The 19,728-nt window shown below is 41.2% G+C and overlaps 1 protein-coding gene across 3 annotated transcripts in view; it reads left to right on the forward strand.

Moving 5' to 3' along the window:
- The window catches only part of ZEB2 (zinc finger E-box binding homeobox 2), a 193,073-nt gene that overhangs the window by 144,077 nt on the left and 29,268 nt on the right, over positions 1-19,728 (forward strand). For all 3 annotated transcript variants that reach the window (XM_082262159.1, XM_082262158.1, XM_082262160.1), the window contains one exon: positions 8,031-8,288. In XM_082262159.1, the coding sequence (XP_082118285.1) occupies positions 8,031-8,288 (258 nt within the window). The remainder of the gene's footprint in view (positions 1-8,030; positions 8,289-19,728) is intronic.

Genomic DNA, 19,728 nt, shown 5'->3' on the forward strand with positions numbered 1-19,728 from the left:
GAAATTTTTTTGCTGCATTTAATAGATTTAGTTGCATGCATGAGCCTTGACTTAGATGCAGAAGATATCAACCAGCCGGGGAAATTGATACAACCTACACTTGAGAGAGATGTAGTTTCCACTGTGTTAGCTCGTCACTGGCTACAAAAATGGGTTGTTTTTGGACCTGTTTTTTATATATTAGAGGTTTTATATATTTGGCGTTTTACATATTGTACATTCAAATCAGTCCCTGCCCTCAAGGAGTTTACAATCTAAGATTCTTTACCTCCCTTTTTTTACACAAAGTAGGGCCAATAGCAATATGTCTTTGGAGTGTGGGAGGAAGCCCACACAGGCATACAGAGAGCATGCAGACTCCATGCAGTTAGTGCCATGGTTGGGATTCAAAACCGATACCCCATCGGAAGTACTAACCACATACACTGGGCCTTGCACTATAATGGGCAAAATGAGCACCTGTTTATGTAAGAAGCAATTACAGTGTGCAAAGTGCCTGAAGGAAGCCAAGTATGTACATATTTCATTTCTTTGACAATGGTTGCCACCCAGATGTCCTTGGCATCCTATTTGTTGTAACCAGATTAGTCTATAATTAACTCTGCTTTGTTGCTATAGGTTATTGCACCTTGTGTGCACCTTTTTGGCTTGTTAAATAGGGTGGTGGTGCATTGGTAAGAACTTTCCAAAGGTTATAGAGCTTAATCACAACCTTCCTATACAGCCATACTTAGACTCAAGCTACATGGGTGTGTGTAAGACCCTTCCAGTGGTTAGATATCTTAACCGAAACTCTCCTATACAGCCATACTTAGGCTCAGGCTACAAGGGCATGTGTGTGAGACTGATCCAATGGTCATATACCGTAACCAAAACTTTCCTTTACAGCCCTTCTTAGGCTCAAGCTATAAGGGCATGTGTGTAAGACCCTTCCAATGGTCATATATCATAATCAAAACTTTCCTATACAGTAATACTTAGGCTCAAGCTACAAGGGCATGTGTGTGAGACCCTTCTAATTGTCGTATATCATAACCATGGCTTTCCTATACAGCCATACTTAGGCTCAAGCTACAAGAGCGTGTGTATGGGACTCTTCCAATGGTCATATATCATAACCATGGCTTTCCTATACAGCCATACTTAAGCTAAAGCTACAAGGGCTTGGTGTTAGACCCTCCCAATGATCATATACCGTAACCATAGCTTTCCTATACAGCCAAAATTAGGCTCAAGCTAAAAGGATGTCTGTGTGAGACCCTTCCAATGACCATATACTGTAACCATAGCTTTTCTTATACAGCCATAATTAGGCTCAAGCTACAAGGGCTTGGTGTGAGGCCCTCCCAATGATCATATACCGTAACCATAGCTTTCCTATACAGCCATACCTAGGCTCAAGCTAAAAAGACATCTGTGTAAGACCCTCCCAATGATCATATACCATAACCATAGCTTTCCTATACAGCCATAGTTAGGCTCAAGTTAAAAAGGGTTATTTTTTTAGTAAAACCTCCTAATTTTAATTGCAAAGAGAGATGATTGGTTGTAAACTAATAGAATATTCAACAGCGCCTAGATGAACCATGTGTGATTAAACATCTTTTACCATTTTACATGCTACTATGTTATGTAGCTTTCACCATAAGGGGGCTTTGCTCCATCAGTTGGCGATCAGTTATTACCCATTGCAGGTAATAACTGATCATTTTAGCTGTGCAATTGAACTACTAAAAATCACCTTGCTGGGTCATTGCTGGAGGATATCTGTGATTACTTGGCTGTTGTGGAACTATCACAAGCAAGCATGGCATGCTGGATCTTGTAGTTCAACAACTACAGTAGCACTTCAGGTTACCAATTACATCCCTGTATCTTCAAGCTAATTAACACATTTGGTGATGTTATTATTAATTCTTATCTAAAAGTCATTTTTCTGTAAGTGCGTGTGTGTGCACGTGTACAAACGTTATCACATCCTTAACAAGCAAGCCAACAAGCCTTGACATTTAATATACACTAAAAGAGAACCCATCACCCAAAAAAAAAAAAAGAATGCTTGAACGGGCTGTGGTTCATTACTTAGATAAAGCAGCAGTTTTTCAGTGTCTGGAATAATGTTAATACTTGATGCCATATTCAATCTGCAAGCAGCCGTTTTTAATAAATACAGTATAAAGGAACAGCAAAATATCCTTTACTACTTATAGCACACACTTCCGCTATAATATTCAAACAGAGGGCGCCAAATCTGTTTATTTTCCACTGCTGATAACTGAACGATTTCAGAATAAATTCAAAAGTAAAAGGATTTCCTTCATTGTTTATGTCCAATGACACTGTCATCTTGCTTCACAAATAACAGATTTTCTCTCTTTTTTTAATAGTTAGTAAAGTGTTGATTAACTAAAGGAGTTGGATTAGTGAATTTTGATGAAGTTGTATTTTACGTATTTTATTTATTTATCGCGCAAATAAAAAATGCCCATGATTGGGTGATTGAAATGAACATTAATTTTTAAAGTTCTTTTCTTCTTAAAGACTCCTACACATGGGTGCTTTTGTGCTTATAGCAAAAATTGCGGCCATATTTCCGCACCCAGGATACACAGCTACTCCCTACAGCCAGCCATAGTAGTGAATAGCTGTACACGGGTTCATAGTTACATAGTTAGGTTGCAAAAAAGACAAAAGTCCATCTAGTTTAATCAAGGGAAAAAAAATAATAAAATATATTTGTGATCCAGAGGAAGGCAAAATCAAGGGAAAAAAAATATATTTTTGATCCAGAGGAAGGCAAAATCAAGGGGAAAAATAAAAATATATATTTTTGATCCAGAGGAAGGCAAAAAAATAGCAAAGCATGATCCAATTTAATCCAGCAGGGGAAAAAATCCCTTCCTGATCCCCGAGAGGCAATCGATATTCCCTTGATCAACTTTACCTATAAATATTAGTATCCAGTTATAATAAGAACATTTAGGAAATAATCTTTATTAAAGGCCTTTTTTAAAGCAAGCTTCTGAGCTGGCATAGAACCAGCTCTTGAGGGAGTCTATTCCACATTTTCTCAGCTCTTACTGGGAAGAAACCTTTCCGTATTTGGAGATTAAATCTCTTTTCCTTCAGATGTAAAGAGTGCCCCCTTGTCCTCTGTGATGATCTTACTGGGAATAACTCACCACCAAGTTCATTATACAGGCGGTCCCCGGGTTACAAACAAGATAGGGTCTGTAGGTTTGTTCTTAGGTTGAATTTGTTTGTAAGTGGGAACAGGTACATTTTTTAAGTGTAGCTCCAGTCAAAAAAAATAATTTTTAGGTTTTTTGGATAGCACAGGGAAGGGTTAACACCCCTTTAACATTTGTTTTGCTGTCTGTGCCCCTGTTCAGAAGATTTCACCTCCCTTTCTGTCCCTATGACAACTGAATTTTGAAAATTTTAGGTTGTTGTGGAAACAAGGATTGGTGATAAAGCTTCAGTGGAGGCACCTTTTTCCCATGAGAACTCTTACAGGAGTGAATTTCCCTTCCTAGGGGTAGATTTCTCCTCACTTCCTGTTGTCTCCCTCCATTTGTAAGTAGCAGTCTTATGTAAGTCGGATGTTTGTAACCCGGGGACCACCTGTATGGACCCCTTATGTATTTGTACATTTTGATCATGTCCCTTCTTCTCAAGAGAAAATAAGTGAATACGGCAAAAAGTAGTGTCAACCCGCAAACAGCTATTCATTACTATGGTCAGCTGTAAGCAGCAGCTGTGTATCCCCAGCACGGAAATATTCCAGCAATTTACATTTCTAAGCACAATAAATGATAATTATAAATCAAATAGCTCCATGTAGATCTCAGCTCGGACGCCTATCCGGTATGGCCACGTGCTGGTCCGGTTTGTCTTGCTGGCAGATAGGTAAAGCCCCGTACACACGCAACGATTATCGGCCAACCGATCTTCCGTCTTTTGTCCAGAGTGGTTTTTGTTGGTTGGAATGTGCCTAGACAAAACAAAAATCTACTTCAGAAGTGATGTCATGTGTTGGTTTGCTTTCTTTGTGTTTTTCCTTCTCTGAGCATGCCCAGTCTTGCTCATAAGATTTTTCCCTGTCGAAATCTGTACTGACTGCACGAAAATCGGCCGTGTTTTGACGGCGGACAAACATTTTATAGCCTGCACACCAGATTTTTTTCGGCCGAAAAGTCGGAGTCGGTTGTCGGAAGCATCATACTAACAAGCCAAAAATCGGCAGATCGGACGTTGGACGAAAATTCCCTGCCAATTTTCGACGCGTGTGTACGAGGCTTAAGAAGAACATTAAGGATACACGGCTCAGCTAGAAAAAAGTTTTTGAAGGATCAGTTGTGTCGTGAAACTTTCACACTTTAAGTAGAGGTCTATAAATGAGTCAAACAATATAAAAAAAGGTACATATCTGTAGTTTAATTCACGGAGAAGTTAGCAGACACTCATAGTGAATATCAATAGAATACAGAGTTGAATCTTTCTCTTTTTTTATTGAGCACTTTAATTAAAAGCATCTGATGAAGCCATAGTCAAGGCAGTGGACATTACGTAAAAAGTGTATGCCTACAGGTCAGCATTCCAGCGCTTATTCTCCATGTTGTGTCTTATTTGTCTCCGTTAAGGTATTTACTACTGTTTGGGAAAACAGATCAGGGAGAGCGAGGCTATTGGTGTCTTGTGATTCTGATGGATGTTGAGTGCCTGACCTCGCTTCCTGAGACATGACTTCACTGCTTTGCTGAAAACACTCCGATTTTTTGGGGTCTCCTCAGGGACTTCTTGATAAATCATCTTTCTTTTCTTTTCTTTCTTTTTTTTTTCTTATAAAAAATGCCATAGAAAATATTTCAGGCCCCCTCCTTTCTGCGGCAGGACTCACGTGTCACTCAGAACAGCAAAAAGAGACCTCAAAAGACATATTTTCTGGCGGGATAAAGGCCCTTTAATGCCTGTCCAGCCTTAGATAATTTTATTCACTCCTCCTGGACCTTCCTTTATTTCTCCTGTGCCCAGAGATCAGTTTTTAAGAGGTGGGCTGAAAGATTCCCAGGCCTAAAGCGCTTTTGTTTTGCACCCCCCTTCCCCCTGAATCAAGGCTCAGAACATTTGTAAAGGGACGTCTGCTGGTTGCTAAGAAATAGTTAAACCTCTGTCACTAAGAGAGAAGAAAAAAAAAAAAAGATTCACAATATTGATTGTACGAAGGTATATCTGGACCACACAACACGAACGCTTACTCTAGAATATCTCTCCTTTTTTTTTTTTTTTGTCGATCTTGGGGCATTACCCTGCCTGAACTTGTTTAAACCCTCGTGGTCACACCTCTTGAAAAGGTTTTGTTCCGACCGTCAATTGGTATTCAAACCAGGTCAGCAGATACTGTTTGCTGCTCCTAGGACCGTTTTCATTTTAATTTGCACCTGTTGTGCAGTTGTTCAGAAGGCAAGTGCAGACTCGCAGATTATACAAAGATCATATTATGGGCAGATATGCACGGTGTAATCTTTTTGTCCCCAGACTCCCATGACAAAAAAGGAAAAAAAAAAAATTCTGTCTTTTTTGTTCCTCTTTTTTTCCTCCCTGGGAACCTGTCAAAGCAAACAGATATGACTGACAAAAAATTTGTAAGTAGACGTGATTCAAGAATTCAACCAAAAGCATTCTAATACTGACACACAATCCTTTTGCTTTTTTTTTTTTTCTTCTTGCTTTCCTGCCACTTTTCCATAATCCGATCGCTGGCAAGAGCCACTTGAGATAGCTCAGTTGATAATTTAGGAGAGGGCGGCTTTATTAGATTCAGAGAAATCAAAACGAACCTGAAAATTGTTTTCTTTCTAACCCCCCTCCCTATTCTTCAGTCCCCGTCCCCGTCCCCCCCTTGTTCCCATGATGTCATGGCTTGGGCTTGTTTTGTGCGTGGTTGTAGAGAGTTAGGTTAACGTATCTTGGCAATCCCATGTGTGCCTAACGGATGGTGTGTTTCTGTCGCTGAGCTAATGCCCTGTGTTTATTACGCTAATCTTTCTTGTCTGCTGGTAAAGTGGACAATTTATGTGCTATCATGTAGGCCGAGTTCCTTGTGAGGGCTGACTAATTCACAAACAGCCACCTTCAATTGAGTTCACAGACCTTATTTGCGGCCTGTGCTTGTGTGTTTTTATATAGCTGCTTCACAGTTTTTGGATAGGGAGTTGCATGGTGGGAAATTAAGTTCCTTTTATCGGAGTTTCGTTTTCCACATTGCTTGAAACTTCTTGAGAATTTCCAAGTGAGGCCTGCTTCAATTTTAAGGCTAGTCATAGAAGCACAGACATGTAGACGCCTCTATGTCCTCTGTAGCTCCTGGAACAGGTTCTGCTTGTGCAACCAATGTGGCCATCTGATTTTGTGCTTTCTTCCTTCTTCTCACTCAAAAACAGTTGCTCAATAGTCACAATTTCCTATCAAGCTTGGTCATTTCTGTGTGCTATCCAGAGTTGTATAAAGTACTCGAAACCCATACTTGAGTAAAAGTACAAGTGCTCGATCAAAAAGTGACTTGAGTAGAAATGGAAGTGCTCGATCAAAAAGTGACTTGAGTAGAAGTACTAAAGTATTCAACATTTTTTGTACTTAAGTATTGCAATGTTTTTTTTTTTAAATTTGCTACTCAAGTACTGAAAGTAAAAGTACCAGTAGTTTTAAAAAAAATTTGCTACTCAAGTACTGAAAGTAAAAGTACAAGTACTGTGTTAAGTAGTTATTAAAGAAAGAAGTTAAAGTTATTAAAGTTAAAGTTATTAAAGAAAGAAGTCAAAAGTCAAAAGTACACATGACATTTTACACATTTTTTTGAGCTTCATGAAACCTTCCATCTACTGTTCCGGCAGTGGTCATTTTTATAATTGTAACTAGTAACTATGCAGCACAAAAAAAAAATATCGGAGTAGAAGTATTGAAATCATTGAAAAAATGTAGTGAAGTAAAAGTGGAAGTAGGAGAAAAAAATTCTACTCTAGGAAAGTACAGATACCGCCTTTCGGTACTTAAGTACAGTAGTAAAGTAGTTCTACTTAGTTACTATACATCTCTGGTGCTATCACAAATATTAGTGACACTTGATTGTACTCTTTATTGTCTACCTGACCAGTTACCCCCTACATGACCAGTTGATACGATCGATTGTTCAGTTTTTGCGTGAACAGGTAGGCTTAGGACAGCTCTGAAACCATTTGACGACATAATCATAGGGCAGCTTTTGATGACATAATCATATCATAGTGATGACATTAGGGGAGACAGCACCTTTTATTTGAGGGACTTATGGGTTTGTAGGTTGATCGATTAGCAGTGCTTTCAGAGAATCTTAGTAGTATCAAGGCAGGTTAATATGGTTCACAAGCTATCTTAATCATTTAGACCTAATACTGCAATTGTTCAATCATTTCAGTCCTTAAAAGAAACTTTAAACATCATTAAGAGTCGGTTCACACTAAGGCGACACGACTCTGTACTACTTCGGGGGCGACTTGTGCATTGCCATGCACCACGACTTCGGAGCGACTTGCATGGACTTCACATAATGGAAGTCTATGCAAGTCGCTCCGAGGTCACCCCGAAGTAGTACAGGACCCTTTTTCTAAGACTTGTGTCGCTCCTATTAGAACGGGTCCTGTAGCGGTCAAGGGACCGCGAGGGAGCGCGACTTGTCAGGCTGACAAGTCGCCTGACAAGTCGCCTGACAAGTCGCGCTAGTGTGGATCGACTCTAAAAGATCTATTTGGTAACATCACCACCATGATGTTTTCACTCAAAGTTTATCATATAATGAAACCGGTTTAAGGGTCTCCATGAGCCTTCCAAAAAGATAATTGCCCTCCCCTAACCACTGGTTGGAGTTTGTATGATATACCAAGTGATGTCAAATATACTGACAGAAAACAAATTGGTGTTGGGATTGTTTTGTAGAGTTAATCATTTTAGGCGCTACATTGTTCTAAATTGTATGTTTCTCATTTGATTTGCAGTATTAACCTACGACAATGTAGTAGACACGGGTTCGGAGACAGATGAAGATGACAAGCTCCACATCGCTGAAGATGACAGTATTATCGCCACTTTGGACCAGGAAACAAGTCCGGCTAGTATGCTCAATCATGAGTCTTCACCGCACGCCAACCAAGCATTACTGGCAAGAGAAGAAGAAGAAGATGACCTGAGGGATAACGGGATAGACCACAACTGGCACACCGATGATCTTCTGAAAGCTTCCATAGATGGTTCTGGTAAGTGTAAAAAATTTTTTTCTCTAAACACGACCGAGTACTTGGCTCCATGTATAAAAATCATACAAAGGGATTGCCTTTGTTGCCAGTAGAAACAAATTAATCTTCAATCATCCTTTTTGTTCTTTATGTTGAAAGCTTATGTATAGTAAAGGCAACTTAGCTCCTTTCTCACAATGTTAGGTTCATTTAGGGTAAAGCAAATAGGTTACTGGATAACGCATCCTCTCTACCGCTAATACTTACCTTCCCTTGGCTAGCTCACATCTATGCTCACCCACTGGAGTGCTGTGAAATACCTGATAGTTCTAGGTATGGGAGAACACATGATCCTCTCGCCTTTCTCCCATTTTTCTGTTCTGGTGTGCCTAAACAGCCAATCATCATCATCATTGATGATGCAACTGGCATCTGGCCCATTCTCAGCAACTTACAGCAGGCAGGAATGAGCCAAGATCATACACTGCACAGTGCATTTGCCATACAGTGTACATAGAAAATAAAGACATTTCTAGGGGAAAGGGAAAGAGGTATTTTTGGCAAAAGAGACCTTGCATGTCTCTTCTGCCAAGACCTCCTAGCAAATTTTTAAGTAGAGTTTAATTCCCCATTAAAGGGTCAGATCAACCAAAACCGATAATTTAGTTTTGAGGAGATGCTTGACATCTAAACTAACTGCTTCATGGTATCCCTCGGAGAGCCCAGTGCTGAAAAGTACTATTCTTAAAATCTCAGTTTTGCAGATATTGCCCAGCCATTATTGTATGTTTTTTTGCTTTCTGCTGTATTTTTTTTTATTATGAAGAATACAGTGAAAAAAGAGGAAACATTCCAATTTGGACAGCACCAGCCAAAATACCAAACTTGACTGTAAGGTCCTGTTCACACCTGAGCATTTTTAAGCTCATCTTTGAAGTCTCGAAATTCCCAACAAGCAAAATCCCATTATTTCAATGGCCCCTGTTCACATATGAGCGTTTTGTCGCCTGAAGCAAAACACTGAAGCTCAAAAAGTACACGAGCTTCTTTTTTGGCAGATTACAAGCGTTTTTGTTAGATGTCAATGACTTCCTCCAAACATCTAAAAAAAATGCCTGAAAAACGCCCAAAAAAGCCTGAAAACGATATGCTTAGGTGTGAATGGAGCCTTACAGTGACTTGTCGCTGCTGGAAATCCCAAGATATATAGGACAGGGTGTGACTCATGCCAGGCTCCACCTATAACGGAAACATTGCATTTGCATGGATTGACCCTTTAAAATATGTTCACCGGCAGTGCAGTAGTTTACTTGTTCTAAGTGCTGATTTTATGGCCTTAACTCAGTGATCCATCCTTTAGAACAAGGGTTCCCAAACTACGGTCCTCCAGTTGTTCAGGAACTACAATTCCCATCATTCCTAGTCATTTATGTGAATGTCAGAGTTTTACAATGCCTCATGGGATGTGTAGTTCTGCAACAGCTGCAGAGCCGTAGTTTGGGAATCCCTGCTTTAGAACAAGGGAGCCTGTCAATTAAAATCGAAAAAGCAGTTTGCTGCTGGTCTGTTTTTTTTTTTTTCTTTATATTAAATGAATAACTAGCAGCATCTGTATCTGAGTTTCCAAACAAATTATAAACCGCTTGTTAAATCTGATATATATATATATATATATATATATATATATATATATATATTCATTAGTCAGAAGGGCTGAGCATTTTCAGAATCTCACATAAACATTTATCGTAAAAAGCTCCAGGACCTTAAGGTTGCAGGTTTTTGACTAGGGGGGAGCTGAGCTAAAGATGGTGGAAAGATAAATACGTTTAATTAGGGGGCATTGGATGATCATTAAAGGAAGTCTGACTGCTGTACAAGTCATTAACAATCTTAAATGAAATTTTTATTTTTATGATAGCCATTTACATGTATAATAAGACCCAATGATTCTTGGGAGCCGGGTGACAGAAACTGAGTGCGGCAAGAAGTCTTGTATGACATACTATTTAAATGAGCTGGTGTTAGCTATTCATATTTGTTAATGAACTAGATAGTCGCAGCCATAAGAATGAATGTACTGATGGTTTAAATTTTAATATCTAGAAATCAAGGGTAAGGGCCAATTACTGGGATTTTTTACCCTTAAAGGAATAATTAATAGGGATTTAACAAATGCAAGACTTGAAACTTCTGGGGAAAAAAAAGTTACTTTTATTTTTTTTCAAATTAAAACTAACTTTTGCTCAGAACATCGCAGACCGGTCTAATTATATTATCTGCCTGTTGTGTTTATTTAACCCGGCCTCCTGAAAATGTAATTGTCAGCGCAAATAGTTTATCCCCTAAAAATAAAGTTTAGATTTCTGTTGTACTGAAGAGCTTCCATAGACAATTGCAAGACTAGGAATTTTCTTAAAATTTGCAAGCCAGAATTGGGAAACTCAGCTGTTTAAAGACTTAAGGTTTTAAGGCCAGGAGTTTTTAGGGATCTATATTAATTTATGGAAACCTTGGAACTTTATTCCTATCTCTTCATGTGCCTTTGCATGCATTTGTAAGTGCGCTAGAAGCAATTGTGCATTTCCATCAATAGGCCCCATAACACACATCAAATGGCGCTTTTCCACTGCATGGAACCGAACGGTTCGGCACGCTTTTGTGCTTTTCCACTGCTGGTACCGCATGGTATAGTGTCGGAACGGTTCGGTATGGTACGGTACGGCGGCGCTTTTCCACTGCATGGAACCGAACAGTACGGCTCTGAAAAAACAGTACCTACTCGATTGTGGTTCCAACAGGTACCAAACTGGTACCATATCCCACAATCCTTTGCATGCAGTCACTACTAGCCACTGATTGGTCAGAGAATCCCACCCACACCGTTGTTATCCAACCCACTTATCTTTAGTACTACTTTAGTGGAAAAGCAAACCTATACCGTACCAAAAAGTATCAAAAAGCGGACAATGCAAGTCAATGTGTTCTAGCACCATTTAAACAATGGCTAACCTGTGCAGTTACTTTGAGGTTCGCTAAAGTTCCTACATTAAATGTATAGGTGTGTCTAATTCTAAATGATTGCTTTCATGATTAGTCAGCCCCCCTCCCACTCTCCATCTTCCCCGCCTCCTCTTGACCCTCATTCCAGGCTGAAGCTCTGCTCAAGGTACTCTCTACTCACCAGCCGAATCCGGGTTCCCGGCCTTGCCAGCAGGGGGCAATTGGGAGGAGCTGGGACAGCTCGGTCGGGGCTGCCTGGGGAGGAGAATCTCCAGTCGGGCATGGAACCGGCCTCTGCTCAGACACAATTTACACCATTCATGCTGGGGGGGGGGGGGAGGCCTGGGCTCTGTCCTTGTGTTCATTCCGCACTTAGTAGGTCAGCAGTGGGTACTTTACTTCTCTTCACTATGAACCCTTTAGGCATGTCTGTGGCAGAAGCAGTGCAGCCTTTTTTGCAGTGTTGCCCAGGGGGCAATTTCCCCTCTGCCCCCTGGCCCAGTCCTCCCCTTGACTATGGGCTAAACTGACTCTAACATATCAGTGTGAAGTACTGTTGGAAACATCTGGGCAGTGTAAGAGTTAACCCCTGAGTAATAAGGAACATTTGTGCATTTCGGAAGTGCTTATCATCATCTGCAACTGATCAGTGTTTTTTTTTCCATTTTCTTTATTGAAAAGGAGTAGAGTCCTTTAGCTCATGTGCGTCACATCCAATATTTGGCAGAGTCAGGAAGGAAGACACAGTGCAAATCCAATCTCGGTATTCTCACTTTCTATACTTTAGCCTTTGTGAGAAGGGTTAAAAATGTACTCGTAAAAAGCGGACTTCTTTAAAGCTGAACTCCGGGGAACACAAATACCTTTTCTTGCATTGGAGCTGCTTCCACACTGCAAGAGATAAATACTTGTTTATAGGGTAAAAAAAGAGGCACTTTTACTTACCTGTTCCCCCACTCCCACAGGCTACCTCCAGGCTGCTGGGCTGGTCCCCATGACCTCTTCTCCCTTCTGCTCCATTAGTCACAGGTTCTCTGATGGAATCACGTATAATGCAGAGCCCCGCATTGGACATAAAGATGTAGAGGGGCAATCCACAAGCTGGAGAGTAGGAAGTGCTGCCTGCTGGGGAGACTGGGGATCAGGTAGGTACAATTGCTTTTTCTGGTACCCTAGACATAAACATATAAACCTTGCAGTGTGGGGGCCGCCTTCGTGCAAGGGAGGACTTTTGTTTTCCCCGGAGATGAGCCTTAAAGTTGAACTGCAAAATATATACGGTATCTCACAAAAGTGAGTACACCCCTCACATTTTATTATATCTTTTCATGTGACAACACTGAACAAATGACACTTTGCTACAATGTAAAGTAGTGAGTGTACAGCTTGTATAACAGTGTAAATTTGCTGTCCCCTCTAAATAACTCAACACACAGCCATTAATGTCTAAACTGCTGGACAAAAAAGTGAGTACACCCCTAAGTGAAAATTTCCAAATTTGGCCCAATTGGCCATTTTCCCTCCCCTGTGTCATGTGATTTGTTAGTGTTACAAGGTCTCAGGTGTGAATGGGGAACAGGTGTGTTAAATTTGGTGTTATCGCTCTCACTCTCTCATACCGGTCACTGAAAGTTCAACATGGCACCTCATGGCAAAGAACTCTCTGAGGATCTGAAAAAAAGAATCGTTGCTCTACATAAAGATGGCCTAGGCTATAAGAAGCCTAACCTCTGACCGCAATCAGACACACCTTAATCTATGTTTATTGCAGCTTCCTCTACACCTCTGCACAGCAGACAGGGAGGGACAGCAGAAGCCCTGCTATACCTGTCTTTATATCAGCCTCCTGTATTCCTCTGCACGGGGAACTGGGGGAGACAGGGGAAGCCCTAGAAGCCAATCAGAAGTACCTGAATCTGTCTTTATATCAGCTTCCTGTAATCCTCTGCACAGTAAGCTGGGGGAGACAGGGGAAGCCCTAGGAGCCAATCAGAAGTACCTGAATCTGTCTTTATATCAGCCTCCTGTAATCTTCTGCACAGCAGACAGGGAGAGATAGAGGGGAACCACTTAGGGCAGAATCACTCAGAAGTACCCGAATCTGTCTTTATATCAGCTTCCTGTAATCCTCTGCACAGCAGAGAGGGAGAGACAATGGAAGCCTTAGGAGACAATTAGAAGTACCTGAATCTGTCTTTATATCAGCAATCAGACACATCTAAATGTGTCTTTCTATCTCCTTTCTGTACGCGGTTTACATACGTACAGCTGTGTATTTAGCTGTTAGCTAGGAGATTGGGCCCGCCAGCGTTGGTGGGCATCCCAGGCTGCGAAGGGTTAACCTATGAGCCGGTTGCGCCATCCAGTCTGTCTGACAGCTCCCCTGTCCTCTCTATCCATAATTTTATTTTACTGTTCTGCAAAGCTAGGAGAGATACTTTGCTTTTACCTGTCTGCTACTAATGACTGGTAATGATTTATAGGGTTTTTTTTTTTATTGTGCTAAAAGTGCTCAGATCTGGTGCCACAAAGTCTAATGTAAAAAAGATTGTGGCTCCCCCACCCCACCTCCACCTCTGCCGAAATCACGCCTGGCGTTTATTTTGTCCAGTAGATAGAACGGATTTTTTTTTTTTCTAAATCAAGATTTTTTTTTTACTCTCGTCTTCTTTTGCATCATTGCTAAAACCTGCTCTGCAGACAATCCTTCTAATTCTAGAGCGGGTTTGTTTAGCGGTGTTTTATCCATGGTGCCTGTCTGTCTCTCAGGGCACCTCTGCGCATAGTTGGTGTATGAGATAACCCCCCCTTCCCTTCTGCTTACTCTGCCATACTTTCTCCTTCTTCGTCTGCAGGATGCAAGGGTTTGAACTGAAGAAGGGGCTGAGCAACTTCTGACTGTGCTTTTCCGGTTCAGGCACAATCAAAGTTTTGTGCTCGCCATTGTCCTTGACATTCCTTCGTCCCACAATAGGGTGGACGCAGTGTGCTGAAATGCTTGCATGACATCATTATCATCCGCTTAAATAAATCACCTGCCTTTGGCCTTCTTCTGCTTATACAAGGATTCCTCCACCGGGAGGGAAGAAAGTATTCTTTATTTTTACAAACCTTTATCCCAGAGGGCGACAGGAAAATGCTAACTTTTACTCTTGTTTTCAAAATAAATACGCACTGCCCTATTAAACGGCGGAGAAAAAAAAAAAAAAGAGGGGGGGGGAGAGATTTTATAGATTCCCAGCATGCCGCTGGCACACCTGTCAGGAAAGGCATTTGGGTGAAAGTTTTCAAAACTTTGCACAGTCTTGCCTTACTTGGCCTAGTGTTAAAGATATACTTCAGGCAGATATAAAAGATGCAGAATTTGCGACTCTGTATTAATTTATATATTATTATATTTTTTGCAACTGGTGTGAGCTCCTGAATTTGATTCAGTATCAGTCTTCCTTTCCCCATACAGCAGCACAAGACTGGAAGAGGAGGGGGGGCAGCTCTGGAAGCCAATCAGGCTGGCTGCATGCTAATAGGAGGAGAGAGCAGGGTAACCTCATCAGTCTGCTGCTGCTCCATAAAGTGACACTAAACTCGGATTTAAGAAAATAATCCTATCAAGTTATGTATTCTTAAAGTGATTCTAAGTCCCGATTCACACTACCACGACTTATCAGACGACTGGTCAGCCTGACAAGTCGCGGTCCATTCTGTACTACGGGAACCGTTCTAATAGGAGCGACTCAAGTCGCTCCGACTTAGAAAATAGTTCCTGTACTACTTCGGGGCGACATCGGAGCAACTTGCATTGATTTCCATTATGTGAAGTCCGTGCAAGTCGCGCCAAAGTCACGGTGCACACGACTTCACAGGTCACCTCCGAAGTCGGATCGCCATAGTGTGAACCGGCACTAAAGGTTTTATTTTAATAACAAATATGTTTAAAGTGATATTAAAGTATCGTTTTTTTGTTTGTTTGTCTTTGTTTTTTTAAATAACAAACATGTTATACCTACCAGCTCTGTGCAATAGTTTTGCACAGAGCAGCCCCGATACTCCTCTTCTTGGGTCCCCCACTGGCGTTCCTGGCTCCTCCCTCCTCCCTGGTGCCCCCACAGCAAGCAGCTTGCTTTAGGGCCACCCAAGCAGGCATGCTCCTGACCCTCCATTCACACACGGAGCCGTGGCTCGACCAGCCTTTCTATCTCCTGATTGGCTCACTGGCTGTGATTGACAGCAGCGCAAGGCAATGGCTCAGGCTGCTGCCAAAAGCTAATAAGGAGTGTGAGTCCCCGGAGAGGCAAGGCTCTCGTGGACATCGTTGAGAGGGGCTCAGGTAAGTATTAAGGGGGGGGGCTGCTGCATACAGAAAGTTTTTTACCTTCATGCACAGAATGCATGAAGATAAAAAACCTTCTGCCTTTACAACCACATTAACTTATCTGTTCTGTGCACAAAGCAGCCCTGATCCTCCTCTGCTCATGCTCCCTGCCGCCACTCCTGGCTCCTCCCCCCTGCTGAGTGCCCCTATAGTAGGCTAATGTTTCAGATTATATTACAAAGATTTGAGTTATAATTGCAAGCTCCTTTTAGGCTGGCATAGATGAGTAGAAAACCGAACATTCTGTCAATCAAAAACAAAAATGCACATAAGATTGTGCCATCATTTCTAAAAAAAATCTAGTATGTTTGATCGGGCACTTTAGATTGTGGCACAAAAATCGTGTGTTGCAGTTGGCACCCTAATGATGTGAAAAATGAACGACCCGATGATCGTCAAGAATTTTTGTTCTATTTTCTACTTGTCTTTGGCCAGTTTAGCACGTCTATTGCTGAGCTTAACACAAAAATCACATAATAGAAGTCCTTCCTATTTCAAAATATATAGCATTATATAAAAAACTGTATGAGTTTGTTTTGCCATATTTTATTATTAATATAATTTTTATACATGATTTAAATAACGTGAACAGTTAGTGCAAGCGCTTTACAATCTAAAAAGGGTTAATCTCATAAGAGCTTACAATTGAATAGATTCTAAAATAATATCCAATGCTGAAACTATCACAGAATCAGAGCTGTTTTTACCATTAGGCACAGTAGGCTACAGCTTGGCCAATTTACCAGGAATCATCCAAAATCGAAGCTATGTATGGCAGGCTTTGCTACAGTAAAAACTGTAAATTCTCACGGGTAGGCTAGTACACTTTGTAAGGAGTTATGAAATAGAGCTAAACACGTAAGGGTAAACCTAACTCTGTAAGCCTTGGTTCACACTTATGTGATCAGCGATCCCTGCCCATTTCATGCACCTTTTTGCAATCACTCTGTGTTTGTGACTTGCTGCGGTGTCAATACAAAGTTAATGACACTCCAAAAGGATTGCAAATGCTGTGTAGTTTGCCTGCACTGGATGACCATGCAATGCGGTTCTTTGGTGTGATGCGGTGCGATTTGAGCCCATTTAAAATGAATGGACTCAAACCGCACTGCACTGAAGGGGTTCCTGTGTGATTCACATGCGGGTTATAGTGTGAATTGGGGCTAAAAACAAGCTATGCATATTTGAGTTAATTCGTTTGTTTTGAATTGCTAGAGGGCGATAGTGAACAGAGTCGATCTTTCATGGAGATGAGTGGGGTATCTATAGTAGAGTAGAGATCGACCGATTATCGGCAACACCGCTTTTCGGTGGCTGATATGCACTTTCTCCGATATATCGGAATCCGCTTTTGAATTTACCGATATTGCCGATATTTAGGGAAAGTGCTTGTACAGGGCTGATGCCTGCAGGTAGAGGCATCACCCCGGTACCGGTGTCCATAGCCGACGGTCGGCTGACTTGTAATGACAACCGATGTGGCTGAGAAGCCGCCCGGCTGTCATTACAAGGAGCGGGAGGGGACGCCCCCCCCCTTCCGCGGCTCGCCCCGGTTCTCCCGTCCCACCGGGAGACCCGGGCATCCTACCTGCACCGCTGCCGTTTGACCGGGTCTTCATTTTTTTGAATTTTGTGCCGAGTACCCGGAAGTGATGTCATGACATGACATCACTTCCGGGTACTGGCGGCACCGAATTCAAAAAACTTATAACATTCAAAACAAGTGCAGAGAAGGGGTTTTGGGTCTTTTAGACCCCCAGATCCCTCCACCACAGTACCTGTAGACATTAAAAAAAAAATTTTAATGTCCGAAAATATCGGCCAATATCGGCCGATACCGATATTCGATGACCAAAATATCGGTATCAGCGTAAAAAAAAACTATATCGGTCGATCACTAATCTATAGTACAATGTGTGCTGATGCCAGTGTTGGCTAAGCATCACTGTAGACCCATACAAAGGTGGGTAGATACCTGCTGGCCAGTTCTACTTAGGAGGATCTGCCTGCAGAATATGGTTACTACTGATAACAAGAATGGTTCTTCCTTCAAACACTTTCTTACAGCTGGCCATACACATTGTTATCTGACTGTACAATCTCGGCACAATCTGCTTCGGATTTACCAACAACGATGTAGTGTGAAGACTTGCATAAACAATCCATTCATTTTTTTATCTATTCAAATAAATCTTTACACTGCATAGTTGTTGATACATCTAAAGAACATTGTACAATCAGATTAAAAGGTGTGTGGTTAGCCCATTAACAATGATCTGTTTCGGTATTGCAAAATGCAGAGCATGTGCAGTACAGCACACCACACCACTGAATACATAGTGTTGGGTGCGGTGTATTGCATTGGTGACAATGCAGAGATGTGTTTTCTAGTGCTTTGCACTGCCAGCCTATTCAGAATAAAGCTGCCTTAAGGCAACACGTCTTGACTCACAAACGCATAGTGAGAATGAGACCTAAATCTCAGTGTCACCTCTTATTCTTCAATACGGCACAAAAACATAACATAGAACTAGGACAATCAGTGGCCAACGGGTGCAGCAAAAGCAATTTTCCTACCAACTTCAATCCATATGTCATCTGGAAGGGATCCAAATATGTGAACTTCTCCTTACTTATTCGCACGTAAAAACAATGAGGAAGGAAGTACAGAAGAACTTTACAAAAATGACAAACATTGTGCAAAAAATAATAAAAAAAAAAGAGAATTGCTACAAATTGTTTTTCTCACTGTGTTTGAGCTTGTGTACCCTCAGATGGGAATCTTGTGACTCTTATGTAGCAGAAATCACATGAGATGAGTAAGGGAGAAGGACATACAATAGCTATATTTATTCAACCTTCTCGGAAATACCTTGATCTAATTACTTGCAAAGATTGATATAAATATGGGAGGCTGGAAACACTTTAACCCCTCTCAGGAAGATTGAACTCAGAACTAGGATTAGCAGCTACCTGGTTTTAACTTTCCCTGGGAAGCGTTTGCTAAATGCAGCTTTATCTGTCAAGGTTCTCCAACACGGCTGTTCCTGTTGCTTGTGAAGACCAAGAACATAATTCCTTTTACTCTCCCTTACTGTGCTAGAAACATAGAAACATAGAATGTGTCAGCAGATAAGAACCATTTGGCATATCTAGTCTGCCCAATATATCTGAATCCTATGAATAGTCCCTGGCCCTATCTTATATGCTAGAAGGAGAAATAGAAGAATCCGATTGGTTCTGAGTCACACCTCAATGGGGTTCACTTACTGTATTAGTATAGACCAGCTTTTCTGCAGCCTTTTACCAGGGAGGAAAACTTAGTAAAAGTTTTTAGGCCTCAGAGCACCCCAGCTAAAAAATATCTACAGCTCATATCACATTTGTGTGATCAGTAGGTTGTAGAGAGTTTTGATTGCCCCACATAACATAATTATCTTCAATGATCGAAAATTGTAGTGACCACTTACTTTGGTGATCATTTTATTCAAGAGATTACCTGCCATGGTTCTCTACTCAAGGACGCCCTAGCAACCTCTGGAGAAACCCTGGTTGAGAAAAGCTAGTATAGATTGCTCACTTATGACAGCTGATCATAAGTTAGCACCATCCTGAGGAAGTGGCTAGTGTAGTGCCATGAAATTGATGGTGTTTTAATACTATTCTGTGAGCAATAAATATTGAATTTATGAGGAATCCACTTCTCAGCTTCTGCGTCACATTTGGGCACCTCTGCTGACACCACTTTCAACATTTTCTTAGGGTTTATCATAAATGAACAGTATATACTGGCCTTTCTCAACCGGGGTTCCTCCGAGATTGCAAGGGGTTCCTTGAGGAGAGAACCATGGCAGTTAATCTTTCATAAATGACCACCAAACTAAAAAAAAGCTCAGTGGTTAACTTAGAAAAGTGCAGAGTATTTTGAGTGTTTTCCTTAGTAGTGTTTTTCCTTGCCATTATTATTATTATTTTTTTTTTTTTCAATTTATTTACTTGCAATATGCCTCCAAACTTGTTTTCAGACTTGACTTTTTTAGGAAGAGTCAGTTCCCTCCCCCCTTGCACATTTATAGACCTGTCCTC

Source organism: Pelophylax lessonae (genome assembly GCF_965119305.1).
Source record: "Pelophylax lessonae genome assembly, chromosome: 6".
In the NCBI taxonomy this organism is placed as follows: domain Eukaryota; kingdom Metazoa; phylum Chordata; class Amphibia; order Anura; family Ranidae; genus Pelophylax; species Pelophylax lessonae.